Here is an 18,318-nt window from a genome sequence, read left to right as displayed (position 1 = left end):
TGATCCTCCTGCCTCAGCCTCTCAAATGCTGGGATTAGAGGTGTGAGCCACCCTGCTGCCTTTGCATTGTCTTTTTTTATTATTACCATTTTATTTTACTTTATTATTTTCTTTTACATGTGTGAGTGTTTTCCCTGCATGTATGTCAGTATACCGTGTGGGTGACTGACGCCTGAGGAGGCCAGAAGAAGACATCAGATACTCTAGATTTGGAGTTCCAGATGGCTGTGAGCCACCATGTAGATGCTGGGAATCAAACTCTGGAAGAGCAGTCAGTGCTCTTAACCACTGAGCCATCTCTCCAGCCCCCCACCGCTTATCTTTCAGTGAAGTTATAACACGACTACAGAAAAGCAGGCTAGAACTAGTTTTCTCTCTGTGGCTCTTGTCAAACAAACTAAATAAACTCTTCCTTCATCAGTTTTTTTTTTTTTGAAATGGGGTCTCACTATGTAGCCCTAGCTGGCTTAGAACTCACTGTGTAGGCCAGGCTAGCCTCGAACTCATGCGGAGTCTCCCACCTCTGCCTCCCAGGCACTAGGATTACAGACAGGCGTGTGCCACTGCACCCACTTCCTTCGTCAGTTTTTGTTTCCCAGTTTTCCTTCGATATGGTGACTGGGAATGGACCGTGGACCTCGGGTCTTGGGTAACACTTCAGAACGCTTGCAGAGGGGTAATCACTCCACCGTGCTAGGTCTCAGCTTCTGCTTCAATTGCAAGGATACCCTACTTCATATGGTTGTGGGGATCTTAGGGCACGCTGAAGGAAAGTGCTCGGCAGGGCTCCCAACACACAGTAGGTGCTCTCTGATTCCTCATCTGCTTGGTGTACACACTACACTCCCATCAGGGACATATCTCTTTAGGCTAGTGATATAGCATAGGCCCTGCTTAACAGTAAGTGTTCAATAAGCATTTTTCAGCGGATGTGTCCACTTGGTAAGTCCTCTCTGTCCGCCAGGCCCTTCATCATGGCCTAGCCCATTACCCCACTGTCTCCAGCCACATTAGCCTTGTCCAAGTTCCCTCCTGCCATAGTGACTTGCTCTTTACTGTTTTCTCTTGCTGAAACACTTCCATTACTCCGTCCCTATCTATAACTTCTTTTATGAGTGTGTTAGTTCAGAAACATAGGTGGACACTGTGTGAGTCTCCATAATATTAGAATTTATTGATCAACAATAAATTAACGAGCTTTGTTGATATCTTTGACTGACATTTACCAGGTCATCCTAATTTTCCTTGCTATCTGGCAATCATAAATAATCGTGTGTGTGTGTGTGTGTGTGTGTGTGTGTGTGTGTGTGTGTGTGTGTGTGAGAGAGAGAGAGAGAGAGAGAGAGAGAGAGAGAGAGAGAGAGAGAGAGAGAGAGGGTTTCTCTGTGTTGCCCTGACTGTCCTGGACCTCGCTCTGTAGACCAGGCTGGCCTTAGACTCACAGAGATCCACCTGTCTCTATTTCCCAAGTGCTGGGATTAAAGGCGTGTGCCACCACCACCTGGTGCATAAATTCTTTTGTTCCAATCTTAATTACTAGTATTAATTCTCAGACCACATGTTACACTTCATGCATGTGTTACAGGATAACTCTAATGGGGTTAAAGGGATGCAGAGTTCACAGAGATCTCTCTGGAGACACAGGCAGAGAGCAGGTATTATTGTAGGTGACTAGACAAGACAGCAGAGCATCTAGGTGGGACACTGACAGAGGCATGCAGAGCTCCAGCACACTTGAGAAGAAGCACAGGGCCAGTCTGGATGGTTGGAATTTCAGATATTGGGCAGCTGTATAGATAGAAAGATGGGAAGCCAGTTCCAGTGGAATCAAGCAATGGAAACCACTGTATTGAGCTGAAACCTGGGGACAGTTGGGAGTCTCTGCATGGTCCCTACACCCCCCCACGTCCCCCACACACACTTATGCACCATACACCAAGTGGTCAGATGACAGGTGGGTGGGATGGTGAGCAGTCACCCCCCACCCAATGTTAGGTGTCCTTTTCTCCACAGGGTTCAGGGAGAGTGCTACATCCTTCATTCTTCTGGTATATTCAGTAAGCCCTCAGGCTTGGTTTTTCTGATACGGTTTTGATACACCCACGTGCCCATATGTTCTCAGTCTACTTTGTAAGTTTATAGGTGACATCTTTTTCTTTGGAGGAGTACGTTGTCACTTTCTGCCCGACAGCTGGTGCCTCTGGCTGGTGCTACACAGTGGTGGGGTCCATGCCCCATGGCTGGTTCTTTATAGCAGTGGGGTCTGTGCCTCATGACTGGTGCTTCATAGCAGTGGGGTCTGTGCCTCATGGCTAGTGCTTCATAGCAGTGGGGTATGTGCCTCATGGCTGGTGCTTCATAGCAGTGGGGTATGTGCCTCATGGCTAGCGGTGGGGTCTGTGCCTCATGGCTGGTGCCACACAATGGTGGGGTGCATGCCTCATGTCTTAGTGCTACATGGTGGTGGGGTACATTCCTCATGGCTGGTGCTTCACAGTGGTGGGGTCCATGCCTCATGGCTGGTGCTACACAGCGGTGATGTCTGTGTAAATAACGAAGATGCAGAGTCATCCTTCCCTTTATACTTGCAAGTGCAGCCAAATGCTACTTGTAAAATGGAGTCTCCCAGGGCTAGGCACAGCTTGAACCCATTCACATGGCTTAGAGCATCACACAGCTCCATCTCCACATTTTCCCTTTGCTTAGTTTATTTCTAGTTATCCTTAGATCTCAGCTTAAATGTCACTTTCTCAAGAAGCCTTCCTCCACCCCTAGATTTAATTTAGGACCCTCCACACAATCTCACGGGACTGTGAGATTTTGTCTGAGCATTATCACAATTAGGAAATGGTACATGAATAAATGTCAAACACATGATGCTCATGGCTGAAAGTCTATACAACCAAGGACTGGGCTTGTCCTGTATACCACTGGGTCCCTGGGGGCCTAGCATGGTGTCAATACTCACAGCCATTGTCCCGAATGTCAACACTCATTTCACAGAGGGTCAATCCACACATTCCTACCCAAGAGTGAGAACATTTTGACCCCTCCATTCCATTATCACTCCTTAATTTACCTGTAAGGGTAAAAGGGTGGAGGAGAAAAGCGAAGAGAAGAGGGAGAGAAAAATAACAGGATCCTGGGGCTGAGGATGTAGCTAGGTTATTTTTAGAGCACTTCTCTAGCATGCAAAAGCCTTGGGCTCAATCCCCAGCAGTCTGTAAAACTAGGCATGCCTGCAATCCCAGTACTCTGGTGGTGAAGGCAAGATCAGAAGTTCAAGGTTATCCTCAGCTATATATTAAGTTTGAGGCCAGCTTGGGCTACATGAGACCCTATCCCAAAACAAAACAACAAATTGGGTCCTTAACTTCCCCCCAAATTCTTAGGTTGTGGTCATGCTCAGTCATTCAACAGACTTTTCTGGAGCTCATTCTGAGGCCCTTGACCCCTGAGAGGAAGTCCCTGGAATCCATGTCTTATACGGCTTCTGTCCTGGTGAGAATACCACATACATGAGAGAAAAAAGGCCTAGTCCAAAACAGGGAGAGTGGGTGAGGCCAGAAGTGAGACCCAAACCAGCTGAGAGTTGATCTGGGGAGTCAGGATTGTGTGTCCTCAAGAGAACAGTGGACATCACTGAATAAGGAAAACAAAGGGCATGCCAGAAAGGGCAGTGGGGGGCACCTTTGAGGACCTGGACCCAAGAAGAGTGGAGGAAGATGTGGAAAGACAAGGACAAGAAAACCCACATTGAGGAATGTCTTAGTCACTGTTCCATTGCTGCGAAGAGTCACCATGACCGAGGCGACTCTTACAAAAGAAAGCTTACAGTTTCAGAGGTTTAGTCCATTGGCATCATGTCAGGGAGCATGGTGGCATGCAGGCTGGCATGGTGCTGGAAAGGAGCTGAGAGTTCTACATCCTGATCCACGACCAGCAGAAAGAGAAACTGACTGGGCCTAGCATGAGCCTTTGAGACCTCAAGGCCGCTCCTAGTGACACATTTCCTCCAACCAGGCCACACTTCCTAATCCTTATAATCCTTTCAAAGAGTTCCATTCCCCGGTGACTAAACATTCAAATATATGAGTCTATGGGGGCCATTCTTATTCAGGGGACCATTGTACCAGCTCTTCTTATCATCCACCACAGAAAGCAGTTTAGATGCCTGCCTGCAAGAGATCAACAAATACAATACTTACAGCCATCGCCAAGGGCAAGCCACAGAAGATGGACATATGTGGACTGGTGAGGTGACTCAGAGGGTGAAGGTGTTTGCTGCACAAGCCTGAAGAAGACCTGAGTTCCACCCCCAGAACCCATGTAAAGGTGAATCTGAGCTGGACTCCCTGATACAGACCTACGATCTCAACTCAGCAATGTTACCTAAGAAGCTAAGAGAGGAGGATCCTAAGTGCAAGGCCTATTCTGGTTGTTGAGTGAGTTCAAGGCTAGCCTGAGCTACTTAGTTAGACCTAATCTCAAAGTAAAAAGTAAAAAGCTAGAGCTCAGTAGTAGTGTGCTTGTTCAGCATGCAACTTTCAGTCCTGGGGGAAAGCAGGGCAGCTCTAATCACAGAATTTCACATGAAAAAATTTAGGATTGAGTTTGTATAAAGATTTGCTCCTAGAGGCCTGGAATATTCTGGACTTGTACTCTTTTGGGGGTCATTTAAGATGTTTCAAGTCAAGCCACAGAGCCATCTGTTGCCTGGTGAGAATCTAGGCATGGGGAATTAGAGACATGCCCCCACCTGGTGTCCCCATCTGGCTGCATGACCTCAGGAGGATCCTGTCCCCTTTCCTGACCTTAATGTCCTCATCTGTCCAATGGGAATCATATTTCTGCGTTATCCAGCGATGTGGGAGGATGAAGCAAGGGCACAGGAGAATCTCATGAATGAGAGAGATTGTGCTCTGGGTCATGGGAAGAGAGGAATGGATGCCTCCCTTCCACCTTCCAAGCTCACAAAGGAAGTAGAGGGAGAAGCTGGGGACCACCCAGGCCAGCACGCAGCCCATTCTTAAGACAAGAGCAGGGGTGTGGGCACCTGGACCATGGACCAGAGCCATGGACCAGAGCTGGTGAGGCAGCCACCCAAGCTGTCTGGAGCACGGGGACACTAATAAGTGCTTTGCTGTACTCTCCACCCCCAGTGCAGCTGCAATTGCAGCTGCAGCAGGTCACCTCTTCAAGGTCTAGGCATCAACCTCCCACCCACAACAATACACCCACCACGGCACAGATGAGTGCGGCACACTTGCCCCTCTCAGCCTACCATCCCACCTGAGTCAGAGGGTCTCTCCCAGACAGAACCCATCACACCCATCCTTGCTCAAAACCTTCCACAGCTTTTCTCTTCCATCATTCCCTTCATCAGCAGAGCCTGGTGGGCGGTGCCTCTTTCTGTCCCCACCCCAGGATCTCAGCACAGGGTTAGGAGCCTAGCCTTGTGAAGAAGCTGCCTTGGTTACAATTCTGGTTCATCATCTTATTCCTTCATCAGAAACATTGCTGAGCACTTACTCTGGGTCATATACTGTTCAGGGACATATCAATGTGCAAATGAGATGGATTCGTGGCCTCACAGTCTCCTTTATGGCTCAGGGATATTGACAGGTGACACCCTAAGTTAAATACACAGCATACAGGACAAATGAGCAGAGGAAGATCTCCAGGAGTTCTGGGAAGAGTGGTTCCCCCTACTTCTCTGTAGCCCAGACTGACCTTGGACTCTTTGTGATCCACCTGCCTCAGCCTCTGGAGTATTGGGATTATGTGCACCATCTTAAAAAAATAAAAACCTTCTTAACTTCTCTGTTACAGTGGTGGTAGGTGGGTCATCTAGGGTAGACTAGGGAGTGAGGTGAGAGTCGTGGAGGGTTTCAAAGCACTAAGGAGCCAGGGAGGCAGACATAGAGGTCAGTACAGTACGACTGTGATCTCAGCCAGAGGCACAGATGGTGGCTTCATCTGCCTGGTGCTTAGGGGACCCCATCTGTAAGTTAGACGTGGAAGCATCGACCCCCACCCTTCACCTCATCCAAAAAGACAGGCCTCCAAGTCCCAAGCTGATGGCTATAGCTAGGAACGAAGGTTTATCCTCTGAGAGGTTGCAGTAGCCCGAGGGCCATGCTTCCCAAGGAGAGTCGTGGGTGTTATCACTGAACACATAGAAATGGCAGGAAGGACTCCAGGGGATGGACAGAGCACTCTTGCTATTGGCTTCAGTCCCCAAACACCAAGACCCAAGAGCCATGCCCCTAAATTGATGTGGTTAAAGTTATGGACAGACCCAAGTAAGACCAGGTAGAATTTTTTAGATTAAAAAGGAACAAAATAAGGCTGGGTGGTGGTGGCCCACATCTTTGATGCCAGCATTCAGGAGGCAGGAGGCAGCAAATCTTGAGTTTTAGGCTAGTCTGGTCTACAGAGAAAGCTCCAGGACAGCCAGAGCTACACAGAGACACCCTGTTTCAACAACAACAAACAGAAGAGAAAAAAAAGGAGGAGGAGGAGGAGGAACAAAAGGTCCCCCGCCTAGAGCTTAAATTGCCTCTGCAGTATATTAGCCATGTGAGCACTAGCCTGGACTTAACCTGCTGGCCTCCCGGGCTGGCTGTGCCACATTCAATGACTGAGCATGATGGCACCGCGCACATTCTTGGTCCAGAGATATAGCAATGAACTCGACAGCCAAGGTCCTGTCGGGCAAACCTAGCCGTCATCTCAAAGGGAATAATACAGTTTATTCTGAGCTACCAATATGAGAGCCCATAGTCCCAAACACAGACTCAGTTTATCTCAGATGACTGTTCTGCCATGGACAGAAGTTACATGAGTTATTTTGTTGCTTGTTTGTTTGTTTCTGAGACAGGGTCTCACAATGGCTGCCTGGTTGGCCTGGAAAACTCTATGTAAAGCAGGATGGCCTTGAACTCACAGAGATGCCTCTGCCTCCCAAGTGCTGAAATTAATGGCATGAGCTGCCAAGCCCAGCCCAGGTTACATGCGGTCTTATTAGTCTTAGAACAAAATAAAGGCAAAATTCAAGCCATTTATTAAATACATTGGTGGGGACTGCAGTTAGATGAAGCACAACAGAATGAGGTTTTAGACACTCTCTGTCAGCATCTTTAGCATTTGGGTGTCTTGGGATCTAGTGGTCTACTTAAAATATATTCCAAAGGTTTTTACCTGATACCAAAAAAGATGTTGGGTCACAGAGGTGGGCAATGAATGGCTGGTAAGGAGAATAAAGACAGCGGCAAGGTAATTCATCTCTGAATCTACAACATTCCAACTCTCCACAACCACAAAGGTTTAATCCGTCAACCAGCCTCAGAGTCTTTCAGATGGGTGTGACTTCTGTCTGGTAACTTCCATCCACAGTCTCCATTTCAAGAAGCTCAGAAAGGGAGCTGTCTAGAGAGAGGAAAAAATATGATGTGGTAAGTGCAGAGGTGAGGACACAGAGCAAGCTAAAGGGGCCCTAGGGATGTGGAGACATGGCATGGCTGTACAGGAGCAAAGGGCCGGGAGGAAGTTAAACCAGGCTAACGGCAAGTGTGTGCAAATGTCCAGAGAATCCCTCCATTGGCCACGACTCCCTTACTGCCTGCTGGTCCAGTGACCCTTCACTCTCTGGATGGATGCAGCAGCCCCACGTGCGGAGCATCATTGGCAACCCCACGGGGGAGTAAAGCCACTGGGGATACCATCCCCCTTTCCTCCCTCCTCTTCCCAGGGCTTCATTCCTGCAGGCCTCACCTGGTAGTCTCCACTGACCTTGCTTCAGTGAGCAGAGACAAGTACCAGGTCTGGGCAGCAGGGAGTGCGGCTGACGCCCAGTGAGAGTCTGTGGATTAGGCATTGACACTCTTCTCTCCAGCCATATATATCCAGTGACTCCTTCGCCTCTCTGGCCTCATCACCTACCTTTCTTCCTCACCCCTCTGTTCCACTTGCATTAAAGCCTCGCCGTCCACCGTTGCCAAATGCTCACCCCAGGGTCTCTGCACTTGCTGTGGCCTCTGCCTAAAGTGCTGTCTCACCTCACCCAGTAGCCACACGGCTCACTCCCTCACCTCCCCTACACTTCTGTTCCAAGGCCACCTCCACAGAGAAGCCCTCCCTGACTGCTTTATCCCAAACAGCTCCTGCACCACCCCCTCTCCACTTGACATTGCTGGGCACCTAACAACACCTATCTGCACTTGAGACAGGATACATTTGCTCGTTTCCCTCTTCATTGTCCACTTCCTGCCCCAATCTGAAGGCGGGCACACCTGGCTTTGCTTATGGTAGACTCACTCATTCATGGATCTCCGAGCCTGGGAAATTGCTACATTTCTATGAAATGAATAGAAGAGTTAGGAAATATCAGAGATGTCCCAGAGTCCATAGCCTGTTCATCTTGACTCTTGGAGATGATTGTGACCTCCTCTCCAATGTCCGGTGACCAGATGTGGCCTCTTAGGGATGGTCAGAGCCAAGAAACTGTTAACATGGGGCCTACCCTAATCCACTCCATGTAGGCCCACCTGGCAGGGGTCAGAGGTGTCGGCCTGTCCATCCATCTTTGGCCCCCAGGTGGAGAGACCCAGGGCTAGGGTCCAGGCCCCAGGGATTCCTGGAAAGGCTCATTTCTCCTTTGGCAAATATCCCCACTTCCTTCACAGGGCTTGTGCCTGCATTTCTGAACCAGAAGGTGTTTACACAAAACATCCTGGGTTTGGCGACAAATTCACCCTCCATGAGGAATCCTTAATGAAGCTTCTCCTTCCCCACACCAGGCAGCTGCAAAGTAAACTGACTCAGTCTCCGGGAACTGAAGGCAGCCCAAAGCCAGACCAAGAGGAGGTGCTTCTGGGCTTCGGGCACCACAATGTGAGAATGTCCAAAGACAGTTGTGCGGTGGAGACCAGAGCGGTTCCCCCACCCCACAATCTCTGTCTGACCCAGCCTCAGCCTGCAGCTATAAAACTAAAAGGTAATGATCCTGTCTATACAAAAGTGGCCATGAAATTTAAAGGAGGCAGAGCATGAAAGGCCTAAGTTGCCAGGAGTCAATAAGGGAGACTAAAAAAATGACCATCAGAGCTAGGCCTTAGGGCTTGGGAGGAGGCTCAGTGAGTAACAGTGTTCACTCTGAAAGAATGAGGATCTGGGTTCGAATCCCAAGCACCTACATAAAAATCCAGACACGGTTGGGTGGGACTGTTACCTCAGCATTGGGTAGCTATAGAGAGTTCACTAGCCCCAAAGAGAGCTTCTGGTTCAATGAGAGGCCCTATTTCAAGACAGTAAGGTGGAGAATGACAGGGAGACACCCGATACCGTACACTGGCCTCTGCATTTGTCTGCATATGCACAGGTACCCCCACGATTACGTGCATGCACCATACACACACAACGCATACACCTACACAAAGTAAAATGAGATGGGATGCAGCTCAGTGGTAGAGCTGAGCGTGTGAGAGGCGCTGGGTTGATTCTTGTTACACACACAGAAAAGCAAAATTGCATCCGTGAGGCAAAAACTCCCAGGCCTCACCTCTGAACCCCGAGCTTTGCAACCTACAGTAAAAGGTTGGGGGACCCTCCGGTTCCGCTGAGCAGCCATCCCCCCACCTCCTCTGGGAAGTCTTGAATACTAATTTACTCTTCAGCTCTTACTGACACTTCACTGCTCACCCTGGACAGTTTCCAGCTCCTTCTGTGTGGGGCTCGGCTTGCTATTGTGGACACTGGATTCAACAAACGCAGCGGCCAGATGAAATTTTAAATGATTGCTATTTCCTTTTCATCTTTCGGAGAGAGAGAGAGAGAGAGAGAGAGAGAGAGAGAGAGAGAGAGAGAGAGAGAGAGAGAGAGAGAGAGGGGATTTCTATCACCCATTATTTACAAACTGGAAGCTGAAAGCGTCATCAGTTAAATGCAAATCTCTGCCACACTAAACAGTGTCATTAAACAGGACTTAGGATTTCTGTGTCTCCAAAGCCCTTAGCTCTAGAATAATTAACAGGCAATTATTTTGGCATCAGTGCCCGTTGTTTCCCATTAGGATGACGTTCCTAGAGTCGGGATGTTTTATTCGTTGCTGCATTCTTGACACTCAACCTGGCGTACGGTGGATGCTCAAGAACCCTTTGAAGGGAGGGAGAGCCAAGAGGCAGCGCACTGGGCGCTCGCTCAGAGACTGAAGGGGGCGCTCCTGCCCCGCTCCCAAAGCTAGACCCGCCCCCTCCGGCATTCCGCTGGTGCGCATGCGCCACCCCTCTAAAGCCAGTGTTCTTTTCACTGCGCAGGCGTGCCGGAAGTCCTTAGCGCGGCGCGTGCGCGCAGGAAGCCGAAGCGGCGTTGAGGCCGTGTGAAAGGCGGTATTAGGAGCTGCGTGTCGCCATGCTGTCCCCCGAGGCGGAGCGGGTGCTGCGGTACCTGGTCGAAGTGGAGGAACTGGCCGAGGCTGTGCTGTCGGACAAGCGGCAGGTGAGAGACGCGGCGGCGGCTAGCTCCGTGCGCAAGCGCGCGGGGTCCCGGAGCGAGCGCCCCCTCTGCGCTGGGCAGTCGCTTTCCTTCCGCCCTGCCCCTGCCGGTCCCCCAGATCCTTACCCTCTGCATGCGGCTTCCCCGACACCGGTTTCCAAACGCAATCCAGACCCCCATCGTGAGTCAGGTTGCGGCATTTGGTTGGGCAGTAGGATGACGAGGAGGGGGCGGGGGAGGTTGGAGGGCTTCGTAGACCCGAGAGGGGAGCTTGGCCCCGGTTCTATGGTAGGTGGTGAGTCTCCAAGTTCCTGCTGGGGATGTTATCAGTGGATTTTGATTGATTGGTTGATCTAAACTTTAGAGGGTCTCATGTATCTTGGGGCTGGCCTCGAACTCACTACGTAGTCTGGGATATCCTTGAACAATTCGTGGTCCGCCTTCGTCAGCCTCCTGAGTTCTGGGATTATAGGCATTAGGTTTTAAAAGAGTTTCCTCTGGCTGCTTCCTTGCGTGCAAAGAACCGTTTAGATCACTGGTTCTCAACCTTCCTAATGCTGCGACCCTTTAATACAGTTCCTCATGTTGTGGTGACCCGCAACCATAAAATTATTTTCATTGCTACTTCAAAGCTGTAATTTTGCTGCTGTTACGAATTGTAAATATCTGTGTTTTCCGATGGTCTTAGGTGACCCTGTGAAAGGATCAAGACCCACCACAGGTTGAGAACCACTTATTTAGTTATCCAGATGATCTGGATTTGGACCAGATGGTAGTGATGGGGTGAGAAATATACTGTGAAAATCGTCTCCAAAAGCTGTCATAATTACTCCTTGTGGTCTATAGTGAGAAGGCTCGATGGTTCACAAGCAGCAGGGTTCCTGTGTACTCCAGCCCCAGAGTCACCTCCTGAGTAGCTGTCATGGTGGTGTCCTACCATACTGTTCCAGTCCAGGGTGGTTGAATATCTGGTGAGACTGTCAGAATTACCTACAATAGCCTGTCAATAATCACTGTCTAGAGGAGACACTCACCTCCCTGATGGCCCTGGTACAAGCTCAAGTTTGAATGGATGATACAAATGATTCTTAATTGGTAAACATTTTCCTAGCACCTGCTCTGGAGGAAGGGGGCTCCTGTACAAGCAGAGGAGCTGGCAGCTGAGTGGGTGAAGAACACAGTCACACTTGAGTCCGTCCATGTTAGACAAGACATTGGGAGTTAGCCAGGAATGATGCTTTCAGGTTGGGACAGGAGACAGCTGAGTTCTCTCTGCTTCTGTTTTCAGATTGTGGACCTGGACACCAAGAGGAATCAGAACCGAGAGGGCCTGAGGGCCCTACAGAAGGACCTGAGCATCTCTGGTAAGTTGTGACATCCTCACTGAAGCCCTGGAAATTGGTTCAGTTCTCTTCTGAAGGCCTTTGTTGTCCCTGGTAGAGACCAGGCAGGAGGCTGGGACTGTGACTCAGCCTCACAGGAAACTAAAACAGCTTGCGGAGAAGAGCGGGTAAACGTTGCAGGTCAGACATGTGCTGTGACTCAGGATTGTAGCTGCTCACTTCAGTGACAGGCCATTAACTTATCACTCATTGATGGCAGATACTGAGAGTGCTCACAGCACATAAAAGCAGTAACAGTTCTGCCCTTATGTTCCACATGAGGAAAAGCAGCGTAAACGTAACAGAAAATTGTGAGAAAGCTAGCGCTGGAGTTGGCCGTGAGTGGGTGTTGAGACTGCCTAGGAGGGAGGAGGAGGGGCTCTTCAGATGAGGCCAGGTGGCTGTGGCAGTGTGCGCAAGCAGGGGACAGCATGAAGCACTTCTGGAAAGATGGGCAGCATTCAGGCCGTAATGAAGGGCACCGGCGTGCATCCCACCGGCTGCTTATCTCACCAGAGTAGAACCCAGAGTTGTCCTGCAGGACTCCATGACCCAGCCCCACATGAGCTCCACCATGGTAGCCCCACTCTCCCACTCTCCCACTCGTTGACTCACTGGTCTCTTGGTTGTCCTGGCATCAACGGACTGCCGATTCCGGCTGTTGCCGCTCCTCCGCCTGCCTCTGTCTGCCCAGGTATCTAAGGGAGATGTCCTTCCTTTCCTCAGTTCTCTGCCTGGATGTCACATCTCCAAAGAGACCTCATACTTCTCCTCATGCTTCCTATCACCCTTAAACAGCGTTATTTTTTTATAGTAGTTTTTAGCAGTATGTGGAAAAACAGCTTGTTTATTCCCCGCTTTTTGCTCTGACATGAGTTCCACAAGGGCAGGAACTGTCTTGTTGGGCTATGTTCTTAGCATCCAAACAATGCCTGGCAGATAGCCAGTGCTTCAAAAAGAAGATATAAAACATGTTGAAGAAATAAATGTCTGTTTGCTATTTCAGAAGATGTGATGGTTTGCTTTGGGAACATGTTCATCAAAATGCCTCACCCTAAGACGAAGGAAATGATCCAGAAAGGTAAGGTGTCCTGGGAATGCTCCCCATCAGTCATAGTCCAGCACTGAGAGTCCCACTTTGGCAGTTGGAGAGGCAGCTGTACTGGAGAGTTGATGTGGTTTTGGTTCCTGCTCTGGCACAGTGGGTCAGTTCCTTACCTGTAAGTGGGGCCTCTACACAGCACAGTTGTGAAGCTGGGAAAACAGTATGTCTAGCATGATTCTTGTTTACTAGTGAGAAGTCAGTTGGGTTACAAAAACTTGACAAATGGAGCTTGAAATACCATTCTGTTTTCCTCATTAAAAAGTTGTCCAAAGGAAGGAAAGGAAACCAACAACAATTTTTTTTCCCTAGAGTGCTGTTGAGATGGCTCAGCAGGTAACTGTGCCTGATGATGACCCGAGTTCAGTCCTCAAGACCCACATAGTAAGAGGAGGAACCAACTCAAGTTGACCTCTGTGCTCCCGCCACGCACATGCGTCACACAAAATAAAGTCAACAACAAAAGCAGTTTCCCAGATGCTCAATAGTGGCCTCATAGTATAGTCCCTTGGTCGTTGAGTATCACTGTAGTATTGCAGGCTTTATATCTGTATAGCAGGCTGGGGAAAGGGCTTTTTTCATGTGCGGTCTTTGTTTTCTGTTTGAAAATAAGGTTGCCGGGCGGTGGTGGCGCACGCCTTTAATCCCAGCACTCGGGAGGCAGACGCAGGTGGATCTTTGTGAGTTCGAGGCCAGCCTGGTCTACAGAGCGAGATCCAGGAAAAGGCGCAAAGCTACATAGAGAAACCCTGTCTCAAAAAACCAAAAAAAAAAAAAAAAAAAAAGAAGGTCACTGTACCAAAACCTTACTGGTCAAGGCCATGATAGCTGTAAAGGGCCTGGATAAGTGAGCTTTTGCGTGAGTCTGTGTGTGTATGTGTTGCACTGGGTATGTGCATGCAAAGGTCAGAACAGGATGTTTTCCTTTATCATTTTCCACCTTACTGCCTTGAAGTGGGGTCTCCCAACCTCTTTGGCTAGGCTGGTTGGCCAGCAAGTTCTCTGGATCTGCTTGTCTCTGTCCTCTAGTGCTGGGGTTACAGGCATGTTCAGCCATGCCAGGCTCTTTTGGGGAAGGGAGGGATGAAACAGGGTTTCTTTGTGTAACAATCCTGGCTGTCCTAGACCTTGCTTTGTAGACCAGACTAGCCTTGAACTCAAAGAGATCCACCTGTCTCTGCCTCCCAAGTGCTGGGATTAAAGGTGTACGCCACCACTGCCCGGCTCATGCCTGGTTTTTTAACATGGGTGCTGCAGATTCAAACTCAGTCCTCGCACTTACTTACTGACTAAGTACTTACTGACTGAGCCATCTCCCCAGCTCCTGAGGGAGCTTTTATTTTTCATGTCCCCTGCAGTTGAGAATGTGCCCAAAGTGGATGTGTGACTGGGGGCCTAGCCCAGTGGTAGAGCATTTTCCTAGCCTGTGTAGGGCTCTGGGTTTCATCCCCAGCACTCCTAGAAAATGTAGTGTAGGAGGAGCAAGCCTCTGTGGTCTGCCCAGCCTGGCATACTGCTCAGGTCTCCAAAACCATGAACTGCTGGAATCTTGGAGAAGCTCTGTAAAGATGAGGCTGCTGCTGGGTCCTTGCCTGGGAAAAAGACAGGGTCCGCTTGTTTTCTCTTTCATGTCCTTGAAAAACATGTGGATCCAAAGGACCAGCAAGGTTGCCTCAGGTCCTGAAGACAGGATGTCTTTATACTTTCTGGAACTAGACCAAGCCTGGAAATTTCGGCTATTCTATTAAAACAGTGCGGTTAAAATGAAGGGTTGGGCTGGAAAGATGGCTTATGTTAAGAGTACTGGCTACTCTTCCAGAGGACCCGGGTTCAGTTCCAGTCATCTACATAGTAGCTCACAACTGGTGTGACTTCAATTCCAGGGGATCCAACACTCTCTAGGTATGCCATGGTGCACAGACATACATGCAGGCAAACACACACATACATAATAATAGTAATATATTTTTAAAGTTATTTTTAAAAAATTAAGGGTTACTGTGCATGGGTAATGGGCCAAAGACTATGCAGCTGAAAACTCAGGGGTCCTGATGACCCACAAATGTTATCTGATCTCTGTGAGGGTTCTAGGAAGTCATCAGGCTTCCCCCAAATCAATATAGGCTGAACAAGTTCATAGGACACTTTCCTATTTATAGTGAGAGATAAAACCATTACCAAAGCTGTGAAGCATGGCTAGTCAGGGCTTTTCCTCATCGGGAAGTGAGACTAGGCAGTGAACTCATTGAGTAGAATGTCCCTCCCAGCAGTTGATTGATCCAACTTTGATAGGTTCCTGTGTACCATTTCTCAGGTGCACATTATGGTGATGGTAGGCTGGTCCTTCCTATCCACCATGGCTGACCATATCCAGGTTAGGCTGGAGCAGTAGGCTCTCCCATTGGCTACTTAGGTCACATTTTCACAGGACCTTGATGGAACTTGGATTTGTAAAGTTTTTTGGCTATCCATCAGTCAATACCCAGCATGCTTTGAGTAAGTATGAGTGGCAGGCCATGTTCTGAGCCAGCTCAGGGGCTTGAGCAGGTAGTGTCCCTCTGGTATTTAGCCCTTTCTCAGCTGATCTTTGAGGTCACCTTTCCTTCCTGTGTGCTCTCAAAGGTGTTAGGTTGAGACTGGGGTCCCTCTCTGTCATATAACCTTGTCCTGTCTGCCTGCTGCAATTTTTTCAGATCAGGAGCACCTGGATAAAGAAATAGAAAGACTCCGGAATCAACTTAAAGTGAAAGTTAACCGCCTCTTTGAAGCCCAAGGTATTGCCTGGCAGGGCTGGAAGCTGGGAGGGGAGGAAACCATTGAAAGAATGTTAGAGAGCAGGTGTGGAAAGCCACTCAGGAGGGCGGTGGAAAATGAGCAGTGGTTGTCTGTAGCTGCCCAGAGGTAGGACGCAGAGGGTTGTAGGGCTTGTTCTTGTCTCAGCTCCTTTCCCAGGCACCAAGAGCTGCTGGGGTGATCTTGCATGGGGTGGGTACCAGGGTGGCGAGGACAGGAGAAACTCAGAAGGCTTCAGTCAGAGGGCAGAGCTTAAGTTTGGGTAAACTTGCGCACATCCAATCACAGGTCTGATCAGAACCTGCAGGTCTGTGTGCAGCAGTCATGGCTTGGCCGGTTCTTGGCCAGGAGCGGTGTTGACTTGTGTCAGCCTGTGCACTGCAGAGTCAGGCCCAGCCCTGCACCTCTCAGGCCGAGTTGGCAGTGGTAGTGCAGTGTTAGCTACTTTCCTGGGCCTGGCTCCAGAGTCAGCAGCAGGTTGGGCAGCAGGGGGCCCAATTTGATCATGACTGTCTTCTCCTTGCAGGGAAACCGGAGCTGAAGGGTTTTAACCTGAACCCCCTCAACCAGGATGAGCTTAAAGCCCTCAAGGTCATTTTGAAAGGATGAGACCCAAACAGCAGGATGGGGACCTCTACTAGACCCCTCCAGCCTTGAGACCTGCAAGGACAGGATTGTCTCTTTAAGGGGACAGGCATCAAGAATGTGGCTTCTGTACAAAACCTTTTTCTGTAGTGCTTGGCTGCTTTGTGACAAGAGAGAACCCTTAGCCTGTTCTGTGGCTACCAGAGCTCGGTGGACACAAGACCTATTGACAGACCCTGGCAGCCGTCTGTAGGTGTGGGGGTGTAAGAATGGCTGCCGCCGGCACCTCTCAACAGTAGCCTGCTGTTCAGATGGGCCTGGCCAGTCATGGGGGAGAGGGCGGACTGGGAGCTTCATTCCTGTTTTCTGCATGGTGAGGCACTTTCAGGCAATATGTGTGACAGTTAGAATATGGAGGAGACAGACATTCACTTCATTGTGAAGCAGACAGACCCTTAGTGCCCCACACCAGCTGCAGGGTAGGCACATTTCCCCCGTGCCCCCTCCTGTCCGTTTTCCTGCTGGCTTTCCATAGCAGGTGCTGTCAATCACCCTCTGGTTCTCTGGAGATGGGAGGCCTTACTGCTGGCCCAGGGCAGGCAGGCAGTGTCCTTCCTAATATGACTCAACATGGAGCATCCTCACGACCTCTGACAGCAGGGCTTGGCTAGCTGGCCTGACTGCATAGTGGGAATGTGCTGTGAGAGCAGAACTGGCCTCTGTTCCCTGAGGCTCAATAAACATGAATAAACCACAGCTCTGAGTTGTCGCCTCCCTCAGTTCCTCACCAGGGCCCAGCCCTTTACTAGAGTGCTGCTTAGGAAATGAGGTGGCTCTTGCCTTAAAATGAATGACAGGAGAGTAGACAGACAGAGGCCACTGCCTGTTCCTCTCGCTGCATTTTGGTCCTAAGTTTCTTCCAAGATGAAAGACGGGCATGGAGAGGTGGCTCTGGGGTTAAGAGCACTTGCCTTTCTTTCAGAAGACCAAGTTCAGTTCCTAGCTCCACGTGGTGGCTTATAACCATCCATAACTCCAATTCGAGGGAATTTGATGCTTCTAACTTCCACAGGTACATGTACACATATGTACATAAAAGCAAAACACTCAAATACCAGTCTTTAATCCCAGCACTCAGGAGGCAGGTGGTCCTCTGAGTTCCAGGACAGCCAGAGCTATGCAGAGAGACCCTGTCTCAAAAAACAAAGGAACTAAGAATTAGAACTAAGCCAAATACGTTAAATATTGCTGATGCCTTCAGGGAATATTTAAAAATGTGTTGATCAAGAAAAACACCTAATGTATGGCAGATTTGGCCCATGCCTGCAGTTTTGGTTTTTGGGTTTTATAGACATGCCTGTAATAGACCCAGACCAAGGTGCATGTCTTCACTGGGGTCTAGTTAGAAGACCACAGCTTCAGAGAGGGAGGCCCTGGCTTAGCCCAGGCTGAGGGAGGTTCTTGAACCGTGAAGTGGACCAAGCAAAGCAAGGACTGAACAGTGTGTGATCTACTGACTGTAGATGCTGTGTGGTCCCCTCAGGACAAACTGCAGGGCCGAAGGGAGAATATTCCTGTCTCCCCACCGTTTCATGAGATTCCAACCAACTGAGTAAAATACAAACTCAGCAGAATTCTCTTCGATGGCAGGCACCTGGTAAATCTGCCTGGCATACAGTTTCTCCCCTGGAATATTGCTTCTGCCTGCCTGCCAGGGTGGATGCTAGGCCAAAGAGCCCATCAGTTCTGCATCCTTGAAGTGAGAACCTAGAGTCCATGCCCGGGGGTTGTGGGTGTGGGAAACTCCTGAGCTCTGGAAACAGAAGGTCCAGGGTGGCTCAGCTCCCAGCCTCCCATGGCCAGTTGGTCCATGTCTTGCTTTGCTGGTATTTCTTTCCCATGCTTTTCTTTGGGCTTACTTTAGGCATTCAGGATTGTATTTGTAGGCAAAAACACTGCCCA

General features: G+C 49.5%; 1 protein-coding gene across 1 annotated transcript; it reads left to right on the top strand.

The window, feature by feature from the left end:
* The first annotated feature begins 10,316 nt into the window (after window positions 1-10,316).
* Window positions 10,317-17,112, top strand: Pdrg1 (p53 and DNA damage regulated 1). The gene is made up of 5 exons (XM_052725922.1): window positions 10,317-10,497; window positions 11,783-11,858; window positions 12,883-12,957; window positions 15,672-15,752; window positions 16,298-17,112. The coding sequence occupies exons 1-5, from the start codon at window positions 10,411-10,413 to the stop codon at window positions 16,378-16,380; spliced, it is 402 nt and encodes a 133-aa protein (XP_052581882.1). The 5' UTR covers window positions 10,317-10,410; the 3' UTR covers window positions 16,381-17,112.
* The last annotated feature ends 1,206 nt before the right edge of the window (window positions 17,113-18,318 follow it).

Source organism: Peromyscus californicus, unplaced genomic scaffold (genome assembly GCF_007827085.1).
Source record: "Peromyscus californicus insignis strain IS unplaced genomic scaffold, ASM782708v3 Scaffold_7__1_contigs__length_154581171, whole genome shotgun sequence".
Taxonomy (NCBI): domain Eukaryota; kingdom Metazoa; phylum Chordata; class Mammalia; order Rodentia; family Cricetidae; genus Peromyscus; species Peromyscus californicus.
The sequence above is the reverse complement of the archived record's forward strand: the minus strand, read 5'-3'. Positions and strand labels throughout refer to the sequence as shown.